This window comes from Pipra filicauda, unplaced genomic scaffold (genome assembly GCF_003945595.2).
Source record: "Pipra filicauda isolate LSUMZ 115617 unplaced genomic scaffold, ASM394559v2 scaffold24_size8852520_pilon, whole genome shotgun sequence".
In the NCBI taxonomy this organism is placed as follows: domain Eukaryota; kingdom Metazoa; phylum Chordata; class Aves; order Passeriformes; family Pipridae; genus Pipra; species Pipra filicauda.
The window spans coordinates 113,976-134,461 of NW_024104365.1; the positions used below are offsets into that span (position 1 = coordinate 113,976).

Below are 20,486 nucleotides of genomic sequence, written 5' to 3' on the forward strand. Positions count from 1 at the left end.
TGACGACTGCTAGCCAGCCAGTGTTACCCTCTGCGGTCCAGAGCACATCGCATAACGCCGGTGATCCCACCGGCAACAACAGGAATGCGGCGCCCACGGCGTCGCCTTCCCTGGGCGCAGCCCGCGGGGCGGCCCCGCGCGGCCCATCCGCCGCCCTGCGCTGCCACCTGGCGGCGGCGAGAGGCGCCGCGCCCGCCCGGAGCGGCCGGAGCGCGGCCGCGGGGAGCGGCCCGGGAGGGATGGGGGCGGCCGCGCAGTCGCTTAGTTTGCTGTGGGTGCACCCGCGCCCCGGCTCCCTCCGCGCCCCGCGGCCGGGGTGGGCAGAGGAGAAAGCACAAACTGAACGGCCCCGACACGCGCGCGCGCCCCCGGTTTCGGAAGATGTGCGTGGCGAAAACCGTCGCTTTCGTTTCACCGCGACCACCCAATTCCCCGCGGTCTCCGCGAACGCAGCGCAGGCTCCCGGACAAGAAGCGCCCACGGCCGGACCCCCGGCTCCCGCTGCCCCCCCCCTTCGCGGCTCCGCTCCGCTCCACCCGGCCGCGGCCAGCGAGCGCTGCGAGGAGAGCACGGGGGTGGCTGGGGACTATCGCCCCAGGGGACGGGGGGCACACGGGGCGGTGTCCGCGGCGGCGGAGTGACCGGAAAGTTGGCCCGTGCTGGGGAAAGTCCGGGGGTGTGGCGGGGCGAACGCCGCGCTCGTATCGGCATCTGTGTGTGCTGCGTGTGCCCGCGCCGTGCGTGCCCGTGCGGGCGGGGGGCGCGGCGCCCCACGGCGCCGGCGGCTGCTGCTGCCGCTGCCACCGCGCCGTCACTCGGGGACACCCACCCCGGACCGCGGCCCCCTCCCTCCCGCCTCCCCGCGCACCCCCCGGCGCCCCCAGCGCCGCCGCCCCGCCCTCGCTCCGCTGGCACCGCCCCCCACCCGCGCTCAGCGGTGGCGGCACCGCTCCGCTCCGCACCGCGCATCGCGCCGCCAGCCGCCCCCACCCCCGCCGTGCGGCCGCGCGCGCCAGAGCGCGCGTGCGTGGCGGGCGCGCCCCCGCGGCTGCCCGGGCACGCGCGCGTGTGTGAGTGTGAGTGTGTGTGAGAGAGCGTGTGTGTGTGGCGCGTGTGCGCGCGTGTGCGCGCGCCCCTGTGCGAGCGCTGTGTCTCGGCGCCGCCTGCGCGCGGGGGGAGCCCGCTCCGCTCCGCTCCGCACCCACCGCCCCGGCCGCCGCCGCACCGACACCGACACCGCCGCCGCGCCGCGGGGAGGCTTCTTCATGGGCTGCCACCATGCTTGGGCCCTGGAGATTTCGGGCGAAGTAAGTACCGGGGTCGACTTTTCTCTCGCTCCCTTTTCCCTCTTCTCTCCCTCCCTTCCTCGTCCCCCCACCCTTTCCCCGCCAGCTCTTTGCTTGCTGTTGCTTTCCACTCCTTCCCCCGCCTCCCTCACCCCCCCGAAATCCATGTCTCCCAACTCGGGGTGCTGCTCAGTTCGGTGGCAGTGTCCGGCTGGGGCTGCTGGCTCGCTGCTGCTGTCGGCGGTACTGAAAGCTGCCTCCAGCCGGATATGCAGTGCGGTAAGCTAAGGGTTGAACTCTTCGGGGAAAAAAACCCACACACGCAAGAAAAATCCCGATGCAACCCCTTTTCTCTTCTCCCCTCCCCCCCCGTCGCTCCCACCCCCACTTCCCCCCCCCCCTTCTCAATCTGAACCTCTGTAGGGAGCTGGCGAACAGCAGCACACAGTCACCACAGAGGGGTTTCCAGGGCGGGATTGCAACCTTGCATGTAGCCAGCTACAACTTTATTCTCTTTACCTCTCACCCCACCCCACCTTTTTTTTTTTTTTTTTTATTTTTGTGAGAGAAAGGCAGAAAGGAAGAGGGAAGGAAAATTGTATTTGTCTCCTTTTCTAACAATAATTGAATTAAAGTTGTAAAATGCCTGGGAGTTTAACACTGACCGGGCAGGTTTTCAATGGCTTGTCTTTTTTTTTTTTCTTTTCTGCAAAGAACTGTTGGTTAATGGATGAATGGATCTGATCAAACTGAGAAAGAATATGCTAGATACATGCTTTTGAGTAAGATTTCTGCTGCCTTTATGCAATGAAGCCTTTTTGCTTTGAGTAATTCTGATCCAGTTGACATCTGGTCAGAATTAGAGAGAGATTCACCGAGACTTCCGATTTCTTGCTGCATGACTGCCTTTGCTGCAAGTGCTAGATTTGCAGCCGTGAACCTGATGCCACAGGAGATGTCTTGCAGTACTGAGACCTCTCATTTTTTAGGATACCTTCCTCCAAACCAGAGTTGTGTCATAAGGATTGGAGCTCTGAGGTGAACATTAGAAAATTCAAGCCTCCTCCAAGATCCCAGTATTTAAGCCTGATGATTTATTAGGTCTTCCCTTACCAACACACAAAATGCATCTATTTTCCCCATTCATATTGCTTTTGGACTAGTAGAAGAAAGCCACAAGGAGTCAGAAAGACTGCAAAAAGGAAAGGAAAGCATTTGTTTCCAGCTAGGTGAAATTCAGGCATTAAATTACTGACGTAGGTCAATGGTAGGATTTCCCTTCCACCCTCCTTGGCTTTTAATCAGCCTGGGTGTCTTCTCCCCTAAAGGATAAAGAGTACTGACAGCCATCGCTGCTTATAATCAGTAACTCTGATGCTTGGAGTGTTGGCAATGAGATATTTTCACCAGACCTATTTAGATCTCTCCACTTCTACCAGGCTAGTTTTGCAGAACATTGGGAATAAGCGCTATGTCAGATATGGATGAGACTCCGAAGATGATCTGCATGTTTTACATTTTTCACAAATTTTGGGTGAGTGGTTAAAATATTTCTTTTAAGAGTATGTGTGTGTATGTGTGTGTGTGTGTGTGTGTGTATGTGAGAGAGAACTGAAGACTTCTGCTTGAAATGAGCTCTGTTACATTGTGTATAACTTGAGGGGGAATCAAAAATCAGTTAAAATTATTTGCTTGTGTAAAGATACAGAATTTCTCTAATTGAAGAGAGCTGTTGAGTGCACTGAAGTAGGAGGTTAATGTATTTAATCTCATTACAGAAGAATTCCTCCACAGAAGTCATCTGGGGGTGAGTGTGTGTGTGTATGTGTGTGTGTGTGTGTGTGTGTGTGCATATCTGTGTGGGTGAGTGTGTGCTTTGCAAATGTATAGCTAGGAGTAAAAAACTCAACATAAAAGAGTTTTAAGAAATGTGTGATGGGGAGAATGTGTCAGTATTCTCTCTGTTGAATTAAGCTGCCGTTTTCAGCACTGAATATTTTTCTTTGGATTCCTACCATGGTATTTCCACCAACGGTTAAAAATGAAGGTAGAAGGAGGGGAAGACCTTGGTGCGCTGTTCACTGGGGAGGTTCTGAAGGGAAGGGGGAGCCGGGTGATAGGGGAGGTGGGAAATCTCGTAAAATGGTGTTTCTTTTCTCTTAAATTAGAAACATGAAACTGAACTGACAGCCATTTTATGTATATTTATGGGGCTGGTCATGAAAAAGATCCAAGGAAGCATTGAAATGCACCCCACACAAACAGAACCAGAACAATTCCTACTGTGACCTCACTGTTTTAAACACCGCAGGCATTTGACTCACTAGGAGTTGCCTATCAACCCTTTAATCAATGCATGTCATCCAGTTTTCGAAAGTATGGGAATTAGAAGTGACAGGAGGTTTGGTTTTTTTGTTGATTAACAATCCATTCTCTACCCTAATGAAGACATACATAAACTTTATTTCCATTTTAAATTTTACAGGGCTGTACTATTATGGTACTTTCTTTTTTTTCTCCTTATCCTTACAGGAAATAAAATGTATGCTTGCTGGTCTACAGTAACTTTGGAACAGGACCTCAACAAAAAAATGCATATCTGGATGCTGCAGACGATCGCGTTTGCTTTAACATCGCTAGTCCTTTCGTGGGCAGAAAGCATCGAGTATTATGGGGAAATCTGTGATAATGCATGTCCTTGTGAGGAGAAGGACAGCATCTTAACAGTGAGCTGTGAAAACAGAGGGATCATCAGCCTTTTTGAGATCAGTCCACCAAGGTTCCCTGTCTACCACCTCTTGTTGTCTGGGAACCTTTTGAACAGGCTGTACCCAAACCAGTTTGTCAATTACACCGGGGCTTCAATTTTGCATCTGGGGAGCAATGACATACAAGACATCGAAACTGGGGCCTTTCATGGTCTGAGAGGTTTAAGGAGGCTGCATTTGAACAATAACAAGTTGGAACTTCTACGGGATGACACTTTCCTTGGGCTAGAGAGTTTGGAATACCTACAGGTCGATTATAATTATATTAGCATCATTGAACCCAATGCCTTCAGCAAACTGCATTTGCTGCAGGTGCTGATTCTCAATGATAACCTCCTCTCCAGTTTGCCCAACAACCTTTTCCGTTTTGTGCCCTTAACTCACCTGGACCTGAGGGGTAACCGGCTGAAGCTGTTGCCCTATATGGGCCTCTTGCAGCACATGGATAAAGTGGTGGAGCTGCAGCTGGAGGAAAACCCCTGGAATTGCTCTTGTGAGTTGATTGCTCTAAAGGATTGGCTGGACAGTATCTCATACTCTGCTCTGGTGGGAGATGTAGTTTGCGAGACCCCTTTCCGCTTACATGGTCGAGACTTGGATGAAGTCTCCAAGCAGGAGCTTTGCCCCAGGAGGCTCATCTCTGATTATGAAATGAGACCTCAGACACCACTGAGCACCACAGGGTATTTCCACACAACCCCAGCCTCGGTCAACTCCGTGGCTACTTCTTCTTCAGCTGTTTACAAATCTCCCTTGAAGCCCCCCAAAGGGACCCGCCAACCCAACAAGCCAAGGGTGCGCCCCACCTCCCGCTTGCCCTCCAAAGACTTGGGATACAGCAACTATGGCCCCAGCATTGCCTACCAGACCAAATCCCCGGTGCCTTTGGAGTGCCCCACTGCCTGCACTTGCAACTTGCAGATTTCTGACCTGGGCCTCAATGTCAATTGTCAGGAGAGGAAGATTGAGAGCATTTCTGAACTGCAGCCCAAACCCTATAATCCTAAGAAGATGTATCTGACGGAAAACTACATTGCACTGGTCCGCAGGGCAGATTTTGTGGATGCCACCGGGCTGGATTTGCTACATCTGGGCAATAATCGGATCTCGGTCATTCAGGACCGGGCTTTTGGGGATTTAACTAATTTGCGAAGGCTGTACCTGAATGGGAACCGGATCGAGCGGCTGAGCCCAGAGCTGTTCTATGGGCTGCAAAGCCTGCAGTACCTCTTCCTGCAGTACAATGTCATCCGGGAGATAGAGGCAGGCACCTTTGAATCTGTCCCCAACCTTCAGCTCTTGTTTTTGAACAACAATCTGCTGAGGTCTTTGCCAGGGAACATTTTTTCTGGTCTGTCTCTCTACAGGCTGAGCCTGCGGAGCAACCACTTCTCCTACCTGCCAGTGAGCGGGGTGCTGGACCAGCTGAAATCCCTGCTGCAGATCGACCTGCACGAGAACCCTTGGGACTGCACCTGCGACGTGGTGGGCATGAAGCTGTGGCTGGAGCAGCTCAACACCGGTGTCCTGGTGGACCAGGTTATCTGCGAGTCTCCTAAGAAGTTTGCCCAGAGCGACATGCGGGCCGTCCGGGCGGAGCTGCTGTGCCCCGACTACTCGGATATCGTCGTCTCCACGCCCACGCCGTCCCCGGGCCAGCTGCCGGCCAGGACCACCCCCTCCTCCTCCACCGTGCGCCTCAATGGCACGGCGGCGGCGGGCGGCTCCGCGCCCGCGGGCGGCGCCGGCGGCGGCACCTCCTCGGTGCCGCTCTCGGTGCTGATCCTCAGCCTGCTGCTGGTCTTCATCATGTCCGTCTTCGTGGCGGCCGGGCTCTTCGTCCTGGTGATGAAGCGGCGCAAGAAGGGCCAGGGTGACCACGCCAGCGCCAACAACTCCGACGTGAGCTCCTTCAACATGCAGTACAGCGTCTACAGCGGCGGCCACCACCACCATCACCACCCCCACCTGCAGCAGCACCCGCCCCACCGCGGCGGCGGGGGCGGCGGCGGCGGGGGCGCGGCGCTGCCCAAGGTGAAGACCCCCGCCGGCCACGTCTACGAGTACATCCCGCACCCCCTGGGCCACATGTGCAAAAACCCCATCTACCGCTCCCGGGAGGGCAATTCGGGCGAGGATTACAAAGACCTTCACGAGCTGAAGGTCACCTACAGCAGCCACCCCCTGTCGCCCGGGGGGGGCGCGCCGCCGCCCCCTCCGCCCCCACCGCCGCCGGCGCCCGGCGGGGAGGACGCGCCGGGGCGCAGCCCCGCGTACAGCGTGAGCACCATCGAGCCGCGGGAGGAGCTGCTCTCCCCAGTGCAAGACGCCGATCGCTTTTACAGGGGCATTTTGGAGCCCGACAAACACTCCTCCTCCACGCTGGGCACTCCCGGCTCCACCCTCCCCGACTACCCCAAGCTCCCTGCCGCCTACACCTACTCCCCTAACTATGACCTTAGGCGTGCCCACCAGTACTTGCACCCGGGGCCGGGGGACAGCAGACTCCGGGAGACGGTGCTCTACAGCCCCCCGAGTACTGTCTATGTAGAGCCCAACAGGAACGAGTACCTGGAGCTAAAAGCAAAACTAAACGCAGAGCCGGACTACCTCGAAGTGCTGGAAAAACAGACCACATTCAGCCAGTTCTGAGAAACAGCCTCCCTCCCCGTCCCCTCGCCAGTCTCAGCAGCTCCTTCTCTAGAGTATTTGTATTTAACAACCACACGCAAAACAAAGAAATGCTGACCTCCCACCTCGCCCACCTTCTTTTTTCCCCCTTTAATGCATTTTATTGTAGGGTGAAGTGCCTTGGCACAGGACTTTTCAGCTTCGGGGAATGATTCTGAAAGGGTGTGCTGTTCAGTTTAGTTTATTCTTTTTTCTTTTACTGTATTTGGAAGTCAGAAACCACCTGCTTTGTAAAATGGGCACAACACTGGTGTTGTGCGGGTGTCCACGTGTGCTTGGGGAAGGTGGCAGGAGGTTCCTGTCAGGTCATGTTCAGGTCACAAGTACAAAAGTCACTATCACTATTTTTTTATTATTATTTTTATTTTTTTCTAACAGACATTCTTTATTTTGGGTTTCTTTCTGGTTGAAGAGTACAGCGCACATTTTCCCCTTTTAGCCATGGGTGAGTCTAAATGGCTTTTTTGGAGAGATTAGCACACCCCGACTTTAATACAAGGTTTCCTTTTTTTAAGGATGTGTTTGTATACTTTCTGGACTTTTGAATTCAAAAATATATTATGATCTTTAAAAGGATCGCTGTAGATGTGGACAAATCATTAAAGAGTGCAGAGATATATGATCCATAACTGGTTAGTGAAAATAATTTATTGATGAAATATAAAAAAATATTTTATTGTAGCACCTATTTTTATATGCACATTAGCATTTCTCTTTCCTTCACTATTTTAGGGCCTAATCCTGCAAATTCTTAACTCACTTCAGCGTCTCTACTTGTGAAAGAAGTCCCAGCTTAGGCCTTCATCCTGCAGGCACTTAAGCACATGAACAACTTTACCAATGAGTGTGGTTTTCTAGACTCATTCATTGAGCAAAGTTAGTCAAAAGCCAAAAAAATTAGGATAGAGGATGCAGAACTATTCTTACAAGTAAAACTACTGGAATGTTTCAGTGTTTTTGTTTTTGTTTTTTTTTTTAAATTCAAGACGAGGTCCAAAGTCTTCGTATTCCTTTAAAGTATTGCACTACACCGAGAGCTTTTTTTCCAAATATGATGTAGAATCAAAAGGACCTTTTAAATCATTAGATATAATGCCAGTTATGACCAAATCTTAACAGACAATCTAAGACGTGAAATCCGATCACAATAGAAAAAAGTCATGTTTCTATTTGAGAATATACCTTTTAGCAACCTCCTGCTTAGGAGTCTGGTTGGGCAAACTAGTGAGGGATATGTAGAAGGCATTCATTTTATCAGGAAAAAAAAGTGTTTCATTTTTGATTTGTCAGTTTCAATTATTTTTTCATTTTTGCTTTTGTATTAGTTAACCAAAATATAATGATTTTGCAACTGTTGTAGCCAGTTTCTGATTGTTTAGTCAAGTACAATTGCACTTGTACAGATCCACATGTTTACTGGCATCCTGAAAGACCAAATGGTGGACTGTACACATCTATATAAAATGTCTTTCCCCTTTGGGCAGCAAGCAATGGCAAGGATATTCATAAACACAGCATCACTGTAAGAGGGGACAACTGATATGTATCCCAGCACATGTGATTTTTTAATAGTTTCTGAATAAACACTTGGTAAATATTTCAAATGTAAGATCCTGAGGTAATGAGTATTTGAACTTTAAAATTTCTTGCCAAAATAATCTGGTTTTACATTGGATTCTCTTTACTAGCAATTATGGCTCATCAAAAAGATTTAATGTTTCTAGGCAAAACATAATGTGTTCTCTGTTTTCAAAATATGGCGTGGTAATTACCGACGTACATAACATGGGTCAGAAAGCAACATAGGGATATGTGATTCAACAACATATTGAATAGGATAGATTTACATTTACATTTTGTCTCCTTACTGAAGTGTTCTTTAATATGTGGAATAGGGTAAGTCATACTTCACATGTTTTTTTTTTCCTTCATTAGGTTATTATATATTATATTGTTTGCAGAGTTGTTCCCTAGTAAATCTTTTATTGCAAAAGGGCTCTGTTCTATTCTGCTTTTCTTACCCATGTACAATCTGTCACTTTCTACAAAAACAAAGCTATATAACTGGTCTGTTGGAATTCAAGATAAATGTTTTCTTGGCATGTGTTCTTTCTATGCCACCCACATTGAGCAAAAGCGAAAAAAAAAAAAAAAAGAAAAAACAACCAGCAAGCATGACTGTATTTAGTTTGGACAGTTTAGTACGTGGAGTGTTATTTCAGTTTGAAACACAGAGATGAGGAGTGTTCTTTTGTCACAAGAGACACAACACATGGCTATTCTGTTCACTGCTCACCATCTCCTGCAGACTTCCTGTTGACACTGGTGAGAGATGTGTGTGTTGCTGCCTGAGGTGCAGTTTTGGAGCCCTAATTTTGAATTACTGCCTTTATAACTATTGCTGAAGCCAGTGGTCTGGTTCTCCCATTTAAACTCAGTAGAGGCACACTGTTGTTAAATGGGTATAAGTAAGAAAATTTTCAGCCTTGCTGACTTTGTCAGAGAGAAATTAACTCAGTAAGGATTGAATGAGAAGTTCCTGCAAACTTTGTCTGTTCGTGTGCATATATATGTTTTCTGTATGATTCTAAACTCATAAACATAAGTTTGCATAGGTGTCAATACAAACACAGGATTAGGTCCTTAATGTGAAAGGTACATTTTGCATGGCATGCTGCCACAAAGAGGCAGCATCCACAAATGAGTAAATGAGCAGGAATTACTTGATTTGTAATAGTTGACAGAAATGCCTTGGCATTCTGTTTATGCTTACATTCTGATGTTGCCTTTTCTGAGGTTAATATTACTGCTGCTTCCATGTGTTCCACATGCATTTAATAACTGGTAATGAAGATTTTTTCTAATCATCTACATTGCAATCAGAACAATTAATTTAAATTTTTTCAGCTTCCTATCTTCAGTAGAAAAAAAAATATTATTGCTTCCGTTAATGGAGAAAAAAATTAAATTACATCAGTTACCTACAGAAAGTGCATTCCTGAAGATAAATCCTTAAAAAAGGATACAGAGTGAAAAATAATATTCTTTAGTCTGTTAACATCCTGAAGCATATCTGAAAGGGCTGTTTGTGAATGAGGACTTCAATGGAAGTAGAAATTCCCACACAGTGGCTACAATGATATACCCTCTTTGGATAATTATTGTAAGAAGGAGTAGACATAAGAAATAGGAAAGGAATAGACATAGACAAAGGTAGATGTGCCTCTGATTTGAAAATAGGATAACTTGTTTGAAGAAAAACTGTTTCTGTAAGAATATGGCCTTTGTTTTGCTAGCAAGATCAGTGAAACCTTCTGCATGATGATCTGCTCAGTTAGTGCTGACCAAAGGGGTAATGCTGCAAGACAAAAAAATCCACACTATTTTGAGAATTCAGTATATTATTTTAGGTTGGTTATCAGACTGGTTTAGATTGGTAATTAAAGTGACTTTTCCCCTCTTTTCTTTATTTTTTGTCCTTTGACAAGTAATGTTGAGCGTGCTGAATCACTCATATGGCCTCACATTTTATTTCAAAAGTGCATGCAATTCTGTGATAAAAGAACAGAAAAAGGTGGAAGAGAATCCTGATTTCTCAGTGTAATTACTGGAAACAAAACATAAATTGTGATAATATAAAACATATATATTTATTAGGTTAAAGGAATATTTTTTACCTTTTTTTCCCATATCAAGCCAATTCAATGTCTTAAATACAAATGGTGAGTTTAAGAGTGAGAACTTTTTCCTTTCCTTTCCCTTTCCCTCCCCTTCCCCTTCCCCTTCCCTCCCCTCCCCTCCCCTCCCCACTCCTTCAACTTAATCCCAGAAGATATACTCTGTAATTCCTAGACATTCTTACGCACTGCTTGAAACACCAGATTAAAAGTCTGATATAAAGGCATCTTACGCTTCTATAGTTCTAAAACCCAAATTTTTACATTTTTTTATTTTTACCATCCACTATTTTAATGGTCACTTAAGGTTGTGAAAACGTGTTCAATTGATTCTCTATACTGCAGTATTTAGTTTCTGAATGTTTTCCTGTGTTTTAGTTTTTTATAAAGCTTATATCAATAAATTAGTTATTAAAGTAATACGAAAATGGTAAAACATCATAAAAGTGAGCTTATGACCCATGGTAAACACATTTTAGAAAATATATCTGGAAAGGCAGGAATAGCTAATTGTAGTTCTTTGCAAATATGAAGGCAAGATCCTGGTTCTGTAGGTTCTTTAGACCTCTGTTTAGCTGGAGCTAAAATGTCTGACCAGCATGTTGTTTCTTACAGAAACTTAAGAGTCTGTTTAATGCATATGGTTCCCTCTCAGGGGGCAGAGTCCATTAAAGCACTATATCCTGAAGGACAGGGTAAACAAGAGCTCCTTCATTTTTAGAGGGCAGGTTCTTTATATTGCTCAGTGTCTCCAGGGAATCTGAATAGCCTTTCATTTGGTTAAAGACTGGCATACTGAAATGCAGCGTCTCCAAACCAGAGAAGGAGGCTGAAATCTTTTGCTGTCTTATGCAGAACTGAGAACGCTACTGATGCTACTGGCATTAAACAAGAAGAATGGGGAGAGAAGGGAGAGTGAATGGCAGACACAATTCCATAGCTGTCAACCTTCAAACAGTCTTCACATTTCTATTGATTATTTCATTGTAGGGAACTTGTACCTTCTCTCTGCAGCATCTACTTAACTCTGGAAAATGTAGGACCTGAAGCTAAGTAGTGACAAGAGGATGGAGGAATGAGGTGTTTCTGTGAGAGAAGACAGCAGGATAGCGGCCCTCTGAATGGGGCAGACATATTATTTGTTTTTCCCAACCTTTCTAAGAAGCTTTGCAATGTGCTCTGATGAAATAAGGACACATAGATCTCCTTACAGTTCATCAATACTGCCTTACAGATTTGTGATTATCCATCTGTGTGTAAATACTATCCTAATATCACAAGTCTTTACAATGTTTTTTTTTCCCTGTTCATTATTTAGCTACATTTCAGAGTAGCTAGCAGTATAATGATACTCCAGAAATGCTAAGCACAGTTGTGCTTTAGAATAATTGTTTATTCTTAAAACTGAACAGAACAGTTAGGACACAAAAAAAGAGGCACATTTAAGGTACTAGGAACAAGAGGCAGTTAATTGAATAGTCAAAGAAGTAAAGTGTAATGAAGTTTGTAATTAAATGGCTATCAAATTAACTATTTAACTTACAGCTAATGGGCCACATTTTGCTTCTTGTTGTGTAAGTACAAAACTGGATTCCATTGACTTAAGGAAGTTACAAAACATTTACCTTGCTCTTACAAGTTTGGCTTTTTGTCATTGAAATAAGCCATTCTCTTAGTATTTCTCTTTTGTAAAGTGAAAAATTTGAATACAGTAATGATAAACATTTGTAGTTCTGCTATGTACTTAAAAAATGAATCACATCTATTTCCAGTCTGCTGGCATATTAACTGAACATTGCTGTAGTATAGAACTGTAAAATTTATCTTGGACCCACATTGTCCTGATTATATGGGAAGTCCATGTAATCCACATGTATAGATGTGGTTCTTCAGAATGATGAACTTTATGAACAGACAGCATACATCTATTTAATTCTGTGGACTTCGTCCTAAAACCTTCAATTAGATTAAATACCTATTAATAAAAATTATAACCTTTGTGGTGTTTGCAACTACTTTTACTGCAATTTTGCAGGCTTATATTTACAGTATTTTTAAATTTTGCAATAAACTATAGACCATGTCAAACATAAATGATTTTTTCTGGTTGGATTCATGATTACTATTGTATATCATGACATGGTTCTGGGTGACCTTCCAAAAAGGTCTAGAGTGGGATAAGATAAAAGGTTGAAATAATACTTGTCTAGTTCGGTATTTCATGTAATAAAACATTTTCTTCTCATGATTTCAACAGTATATCTGATTATGTGAGCATTAGATTATTGAAGCCTTCTGGTAATTTTGTACCAATACTGTGACAAAAAGTTTACGTTTGAGGAGGGGGTCAAACAATGAGATTGCTTTTGTCAGAGACATCATATCAACTTTATTCAGAAATGCTTAAAGTACTAAATTAGATTCTTAAAATAAAACTTGGGAGGTGACAATCTGGTACAGTTTTTGAATTTCTGAAAACAGTGTTTAATTACCAAGTAGATTATTATTTTAACCATCTGTATTTTTTACCATCTGTATTTTAAAAAAAAAATATATATTTCTGTGTGTATATGTATGGAAGTGTATGTGTACATATATATGAGTATGCAAATATATATGTATGCATACACTTATAGCTATCTATGTTTCTTTAATTAACATTGTCTTTACTGTGATATAAGAATATTTCCATGTGAGTTTTGAAAGCGTTTAGGTTTGTAATGAAACAAAAGTTCTTCGTATAGCATATGTAGCTTATAAATGTTATATCCACATAGTCACCAAAAAGTCAGTCTAGTCCTTCAACATTTCAACTTTTCTAGTATAGTAATATAAATTTGGGGTTGGAGTTGCTAGGAGCAAAAGTTCAGCTCAAATGCAGTTTGCAACTAGCTGAATATGCATTGAGGGGCATTAAGGTTCCTGTATTTTAAGGCTCTACCTTTTACATTTCATGTACCATCACATGGCTAAACTGACCTGAACTTGACCTTGCTGTAACTTCATTACCATAGCAATTATTTTGTCCAGTCAAATGGATAAATAGACACATACCAAATGTATTTATGAGTATGACAGCAGTTCTTATAGAGGTCTCACTATCAGATATCTGAATTTAGTTTTAAATTACTGAATTCATAACTGCGTTTAATTATGCAGTAATTACTACATGAAAAAGATTTGTTCTCTTTCTAAATGTTGAACTTAGGTGAGCTGATCAGGTTTTTATTTTCAGCTGTAATAAAGCTGGTAGTCCCAATGGCAGTTTTCTGCTAAAAATTAAAGCAGTGTTATTCACAGCATTGGTACTCTTCAGCCACAATACAATTTTACAATTGTAATTTTTTTTTAAAATATGGAAAATTAAACATTTTAAAAGCATTTTCAGGCTGGCAGTTTGCTAAGTTGAATCGAATATATCATTAATTTTGTCTAAAATTTATTAATAATCCAATTAAAAATAGTTTTGACATAATTTTTTTAAGTCATTCAGACAAGTCTTTATAAGTCATGTAATGATGTGTTTGCATGAGTTTATGTGTAGATACATACGGTACTGCACATTCAGTTATGTGGTTATTTGGTAATTTATAGCAAACCCAAAAGTGTAGATTACAATATGCTTCACATTAAGCTCAAAATTCAAGAATATGTCCATTTTTCTGTTTGCAAATTTATAAGAAATGCCTACATTGGCATCAAAGAACTTGAACCACATACTTTCAAAGAATGAATATTCTGCTGAATCATTTATTCTTAAATATAAATATCTTCCTTTAGTTATGATGAAAAGTGCATCAAAGGAAAAATTGGCTAATCAATGTATTTGATGTTTTTGAAGTGAATGAAATCCTGCAATTGATTTTGGTTTTTGAAAATATGGAATGTCTTTACACTTTATGTTTTTTTCTCTTCCTGTTAGATACTGTTTATTAGCCTACCATGCATAAGGAAAGTCCCTGCTACAAAGGTGTTTCAAGTCTCAAATGGCAATAACATGACTATCGGTTACAGCTTTGGCTGTTTCTTAAGGTTGTTTTATTTTTTCAGTGATTAAATTATGCTTGTCTTTTAAGGGTGGATATTTTTGTTTATTCCATCCAAACATAGCATGCAATGTAGTCAGTACTAGTCCTGAAAATGATTTAAAAACACTACATATTGATGGGTTCCTAAAGTTTACAACATTAATGTTTAAAAACATTCTAACTCTTTGAAATGGAGTTAACAGTTACACATTTTCTGTTTTAATTTTCTGTTTCCTTGTCATTCTTTTTTTCCTACACATTACTGAATCATACTGCCTATCTTTGCTTTGAAGGCTGCTTTTTATTTTATTTTGAGTACAGAGCAGGGATCTAAGCTATTGTGATAATATAAAACAGAGGCAGTGAAGAGGTGTGTTTGGTTATGTAGCTCTGATAGCTGGTGTAAAACCTTAAGTAAAATCCTCATCAGTGTCAAAGGAAATTATGTTTTAGGTAGGGATTTTTTAAAAAGTTCTATCTATAGCATCATTCATGTAAACCTGTAACACAAATACCTACTCACATAAACATGTAGGTGATTCAGGAGCAGCAGACAGTTAAAAATGTCATGGTTTTTTGTGAATAATTTTTTAAAATGCACCTTGTCTTAAAAAGAGGAACTGTCTTATAATTAGGCAATGCTTATATAATTAAACTTTTCATCATAGTAATTTAAATGGTAAAATTAACCCGTTATTGACGATTTCTGATCAGGTTTCAAATGTTTGGTTTTTTCCTTTTTGGTATGACTGGTAATAGCTACCAACAAATAAGTGGCAACATACTATAATATGTTGAACAGTAAGATCTGTTAGGTTTATTGTGCAATATATTGCTTAATAAGTTTTAAATTGTAGAAATCTACTGATGCATATTGTACTTACTTGTACGTTAATTCTTCCTTAAGAATACTTTTTCCTAAAGAATAAGAAGTTGCTACTCTTTTGAGAAAAATTTTTTCTATAAATACAAAAAGTGGTTAAGATAATGGTTCTAAGTTCACCAATTTTTTAGAAATGTAATTGAATGTATTTATGATGGTTAATATTTTTTCATCCATACATAATTTTATACAATGAATGTATTCTATAATTTTCAGTATATTTTATATACTGAATGCTGTCTGTAATTAAATATTTCTTAGGAGTTGTTGGATTACTAAAAAGTTTTGTTAGATTTGATTAGGATCAGAGCTTTAATTGTGGAGAAAAAAAACACCATCTCATCAATTTGTCTTCATACTATTTATCTTATGAAAAATTATCCAAATTACTCAGATTGATTTTTTTCATGTCAAAATAAGTATTTATTTTACCTCACACACTGTTTAAATGTTTGAGAATTACTAACTGCTTTATATAATCATCTATGGTGAAATAACAAAAATTTCCAGCTTTGGCCTGATGAATACCGTGTAATTTCAATTTACAGTTACATAGTGAAACTGTTTTCTTTTATGTTTGTCTTATACTTAGGTACCCTTATCTCCAGCTCTGTGTGTTGATGTAAGGCCTCACAAGTGTTCATTTAATCATTAAAACTCAATATTATTTTACAACCCTAAGAGAAAAACAATTTAACACAACAATGAAGACAAAATTTCCAAGATAGATTTTGGTTCTCTGACTACTTCCACATGTGGATAATTTGATTGATGAGAGTAGTCTCACCAGATTCAGTCAGAGTTTTTTGTGTAACATACCTTTATGTTTGGAGTTTGATTTTAAATATATGTCTAACACATGCAGGCTTATTAAATCCTTAGACTGAATTCTGATTTGTCTGATGGAGAAATGTGTGTTTCTGAACATATTAGGATAATGTTACTGTTACCAAAGTATTTTCTTCCTCTTAAAAGAGTATGTTTTGATATTTCTCATGTAGACCATATACAATTAGTTGTGTGTATCAGAAAGCATTTTGATATATTCAGAAACACCTGAGGATCTTGAAATCTAAAACTGGTTCAGTTTCTGAAATGCTTCATTTTTGTTTTCCTATATTTTGCTTTCAGTTGAATGTTGCTGGCTTGAAAAGGTTACTCCTCATAATGTTTGTGGCAGAAGGGTACTGGGAGGATTAAATGAATATTTTTATTTATTCAGAGGTTTGAACTGTAAAGCCATATATAGAATATAAGTTCTTATAGGTTCTGAATGTCCTCATTTTGTCTTGTCTTCTAAAACAAGGCTTAGGGTGTTTGGTGGGGGTTTTTTTATTAGAATAGGTATTGCAGTATTTGAATGAAATATAAAGATGTTAAATAGCTGTCATTCAAACTCTTCAATAAGAATTGTTGTTTTTATTATTTTTATTTTTTCTCCTCAAGCTCAGAAAAATCAGGTCATGCTTATTTTTGGGACTTACAGGGTTTTTAGGAGGTGAGTGAACAATTGCTAAGAGGCCTTTCCCCTCTTTATGTTACAGCCAGTTAAATGACCCCAGTGATTAAATAGGAGCCCTTTTTAGTGAATTCATGTTTGGAATATGGTCAATATATATTTATTTCTGCATTTTAATACTGAAAAGATTAACATTGTCAAAATTGTTTATTAATACTGAAAAGGAAGTAGTTATTCTCAGGGCAGAGACTCTGAAAGCAAGTATTCTTTTTACCAGAAGTTAAATCAAAGATTTTAATTTAACTGTCCAAGTGAAGAGATGCAAAAGTAAAAGTATATAGAACACAGAGTATTTAATACTTAGAATATTACTAATTCTTAAATTTGTAAGCATTCTTTTTAGATATGTGCAACTTTTCAGCCCTTCATATGAAATTCTTACATATAAATGATGTTTTAGCTATAATTAGGGCAACACAGTCAGAAGAGAGGCAGGTATTTTGATCTATCTTATTTTATATAATCCTAGAAAAAATTCATTTTGGTTGGCTTATTTTATTTTTTTCATTACACAGGCATCAAAATTCTTCATGTCAAATTTGGAAATTATGATGTCACAAAATGTCTCAGAGTCTGGGCAAATAAATAGTTCAGTAGCAGCATTAAAATTGCTACAGCAAAGTGAAATTTGAAATTAAGATATGATGTTCTGTGACCATGGGAGATATTTGTGAGAGTGCTTTGTTGACAACTAATTGATAATTACGGTGTGTATTCTTCTAACACCTTTCTTCCCAAAGGATCCTAAAGTGCCTTACAAAATTAGGGCCTGTTCCTGCCCTGATTGAAGTCAATGGGAGCACTGCCAATGGGAACAGCACTGGGCACTTAAGAAGCTAATAAAAGCTGCATTCAAACATCACTTCTGCCACTGAAATGTGAAACTGTTCAATTTACACAGCAATACACCCAGTGGTTTGAGACAGGAAGTGAATATTATCATATACAGCTTGCAAATTTTAAAAGGGAAATATGATTTTAGAAGGGTACGTGGTACAAATTAATATTAGTGTTAATAGCACAACCTTTGTTAAAATTTGAGTTTTCATCCAAACACATTTCTTGTATTTTTTCAGAAGATTTGAACATTATTTCCAGTAGATGTAATGACTGATACCATTTTCATTATTCATATGTTGTATACACATATTTTGGAGATCAGATTTGCATGGTTTTGGTACAATAATTAAAATAATTTCAGAAAAATATAACATGGAAATACTAGAAATCTTCTATAATAATTGTATCTTTCTGCTGATTATTTTTAATGTCTAGCTGAGAAAGCCTGATATTCAAATCAGTATTTTGCGTATATTTCCACATTTGTTCACTTTACATATTGAGCTGATTGCTGTGATATGCAAAGAACAGGATTTGATGTTTGTATACCTGAAATGCAAGTTGAAAGCAAGCATTATACCATGTATTCTGATATTTTTCTTTATTTTTAATATAGAGACCTTTCATATAAAAATTTTGCCAGCTACAAAACCATTAAGCAGCATGCATAGATGCAAAAAAAAAAAAAAGTGAGAACTAATGCAGATATTTGTTTTTCACTCTGCATTTTTTTTCTTGACCATTTATATTGATGAATAAGGAATAGTTAAATTATTTAGCATTTAAAAAACTATTACAATTTAACAAATGAAAGAGGAAAACTTAGCTGTTGGACTGTTTCGTTTGTCTCTAGTTAGATACTTTAAGATGGGCCTGAAAAATAAGCAGCTCCAAGAATAACTAACCATCACAACAAGCTGTCTAGTTGAATATGTAGCAACTGAAGTCTTTGAATTAGATGAATATACATGCTCTATATTCAGAAAGAAGTTTTGAGATTACAGGGACAAATAAATTCAACAATAGTCATATTGAATCTTTCTAGTCTTATTGAATAAATATTTACTAAATCTACTGGCAAAATTGCAGAAAAAAATGCAACAAAAACAAAACCAAAAGAACTACCCCAAAACGAAACTGAAAAACAGATCCAGTGCAATTTTTAAAATAATATTCTCCTTTTTATACGGTACCTGGATAAAATATTTACAGTAATTGAATAATTTGGGACATCTGTGGACAGAAGGTTTGTAAGGTAGTTCATAAAAGGGGTTTTCAGAGAAACAATAGCATATGGTATGCATCTCTTACATAGATGTGGCTTTCAAGTAGTTTTGAATATGGAGAGGAAGGCACTCAGAACTTAATTGCTCAGTAGATCTAAATGTCTCCATCTACTAGAAACACATTATTTTACAACCTTTTCTAACAATAAGAACCTCGAAATATACAAATTACTAAATCTATGCTGAATGAACAAGTACCATGTTTTCTACCTTTCTGGCTAGAAAACTCACATCTTCTCTAATAAGAATTTAACGTAAGTAAAAATAATTTCTGGAATAACTATTCCAGAAAGCTACAGACAGATATGAACAACAATCACTGAAGTTAACAGCCACTTCTTTCCATTTTGTTTCATATGTGTTTTCAATAAAAGTGTTACATTCTTAATACTTTTAAATAAGTCATTATTATGTCATAAACATAGATTATAGTAAAAGATATCGAGGTTGATATTGCACTGTCTCTATTAGGCATGCACAGGCAAAAGCAAGAAGGGAGTAATTATGCATGTACTGATGACAGACCAGGAGGAATTTAGCGCTTCAGTCAAAAATATAGGATTAGATTTTATCCTAAGGATAGGATTAGTGTGTGATCTCATGGTCACTTAATAGGTTTCCTGTTAAATCTTCCCTAAGGCCTTTTTTTGCAGTCCTTAGCCAGGCAAAACACCCAAAGAAATCAGGGCACTTTTGCTTAGGAAAGAAGTTTTCAATTCTTCTTTAGACTTCAAATTATTTAATACATACATATAATAAATAAAGGGCTAAATGACAGTTACTAAAAAAAAATTAAGATCAAGTTTCATGCCTTTAAGTATCTGGGCCTAAATGACTAATGCAATACAAAGATCACATATCCATCTCATATTAGCTATTGTCCAATTCTGCATTCTTTGCTGATTTCCATTTTGCTCAGCAAAGCATTGTAGGATCTGACCTTTAAAATCTTTTGTAATGTATTTCTTCGGTAATAAATATTCTATAAGACTTTATTGTGTACTACAATACTTTTCATTAAACATCTTTTTATTGGCATATTTGTAACCATTATAGGAAACATCAACTTTTTGTGATAAAGTGAGGTAAAAATAGCATTTGTTTTCTTTTTTTGTGGACATGCTCAATATAAAAATCAACTCACATCATTTTCCCAAGGAAGTACTATTTGTCAAATGTGGTTTAGAATTTGTTAAATAAAAATCTCCCTGACAAACAAAACAGAACTTTACCTAAAATAAAAAAGAAAACCATTCAGCTTATCTAGTTTTAAATTGAACTAAAACCTTTGTCAAATGTCTCAAAGTTTGGACATGTCTTTCCAATTTTGAAAAAAAAAAACAAAAAAACAACAAAACCTGACAGTAAACAAATGGTTCATCTAAACTTTAGAAACAGCTGAATGCTATTGTACAGAATGTACTGCTTTATATTCTTCAGTTTATTAATATACCATAGTAATTAAGTGTATAAAATACACATTTTTGTACACAGTCACCTCATAATTG

General features: G+C 40.1%; 1 protein-coding gene across 2 annotated transcripts; it reads left to right on the forward strand.

The window, feature by feature from the left end:
* Positions 1 to 1,131: 1,131 nt before the first annotated feature.
* SLITRK5 (SLIT and NTRK like family member 5) lies at positions 1,132 to 18,728 on the forward strand. 2 transcript variants are annotated; one of them, XM_027719167.2, is made up of 3 exons: positions 1,132 to 1,307; positions 2,726 to 2,820; positions 3,819 to 18,728. In XM_027719167.2, the coding sequence occupies exon 3, from the start codon at positions 3,827 to 3,829 to the stop codon at positions 6,704 to 6,706; it is 2,880 nt and encodes a 959-aa protein (XP_027574968.2). In that variant the 5' UTR covers positions 1,132 to 1,307; positions 2,726 to 2,820; positions 3,819 to 3,826; the 3' UTR covers positions 6,707 to 18,728. The 2 variants fall into 2 exon arrangements, with proteins under 2 accessions (XP_027574968.2, XP_027574971.2); XM_027719170.2 differs by lacking the exon at positions 2,726 to 2,820.
* Positions 18,729 to 20,486: the final 1,758 nt, after the last annotated feature.

Excerpts from the sequence above, each read along its gene's own strand:
- SLITRK5 (XM_027719167.2), top strand. The coding sequence starts at position 3,827 with ATGTATGCTTGCTGGTCTACAGTAACTTTGGAACAGGACCTCAACAAA.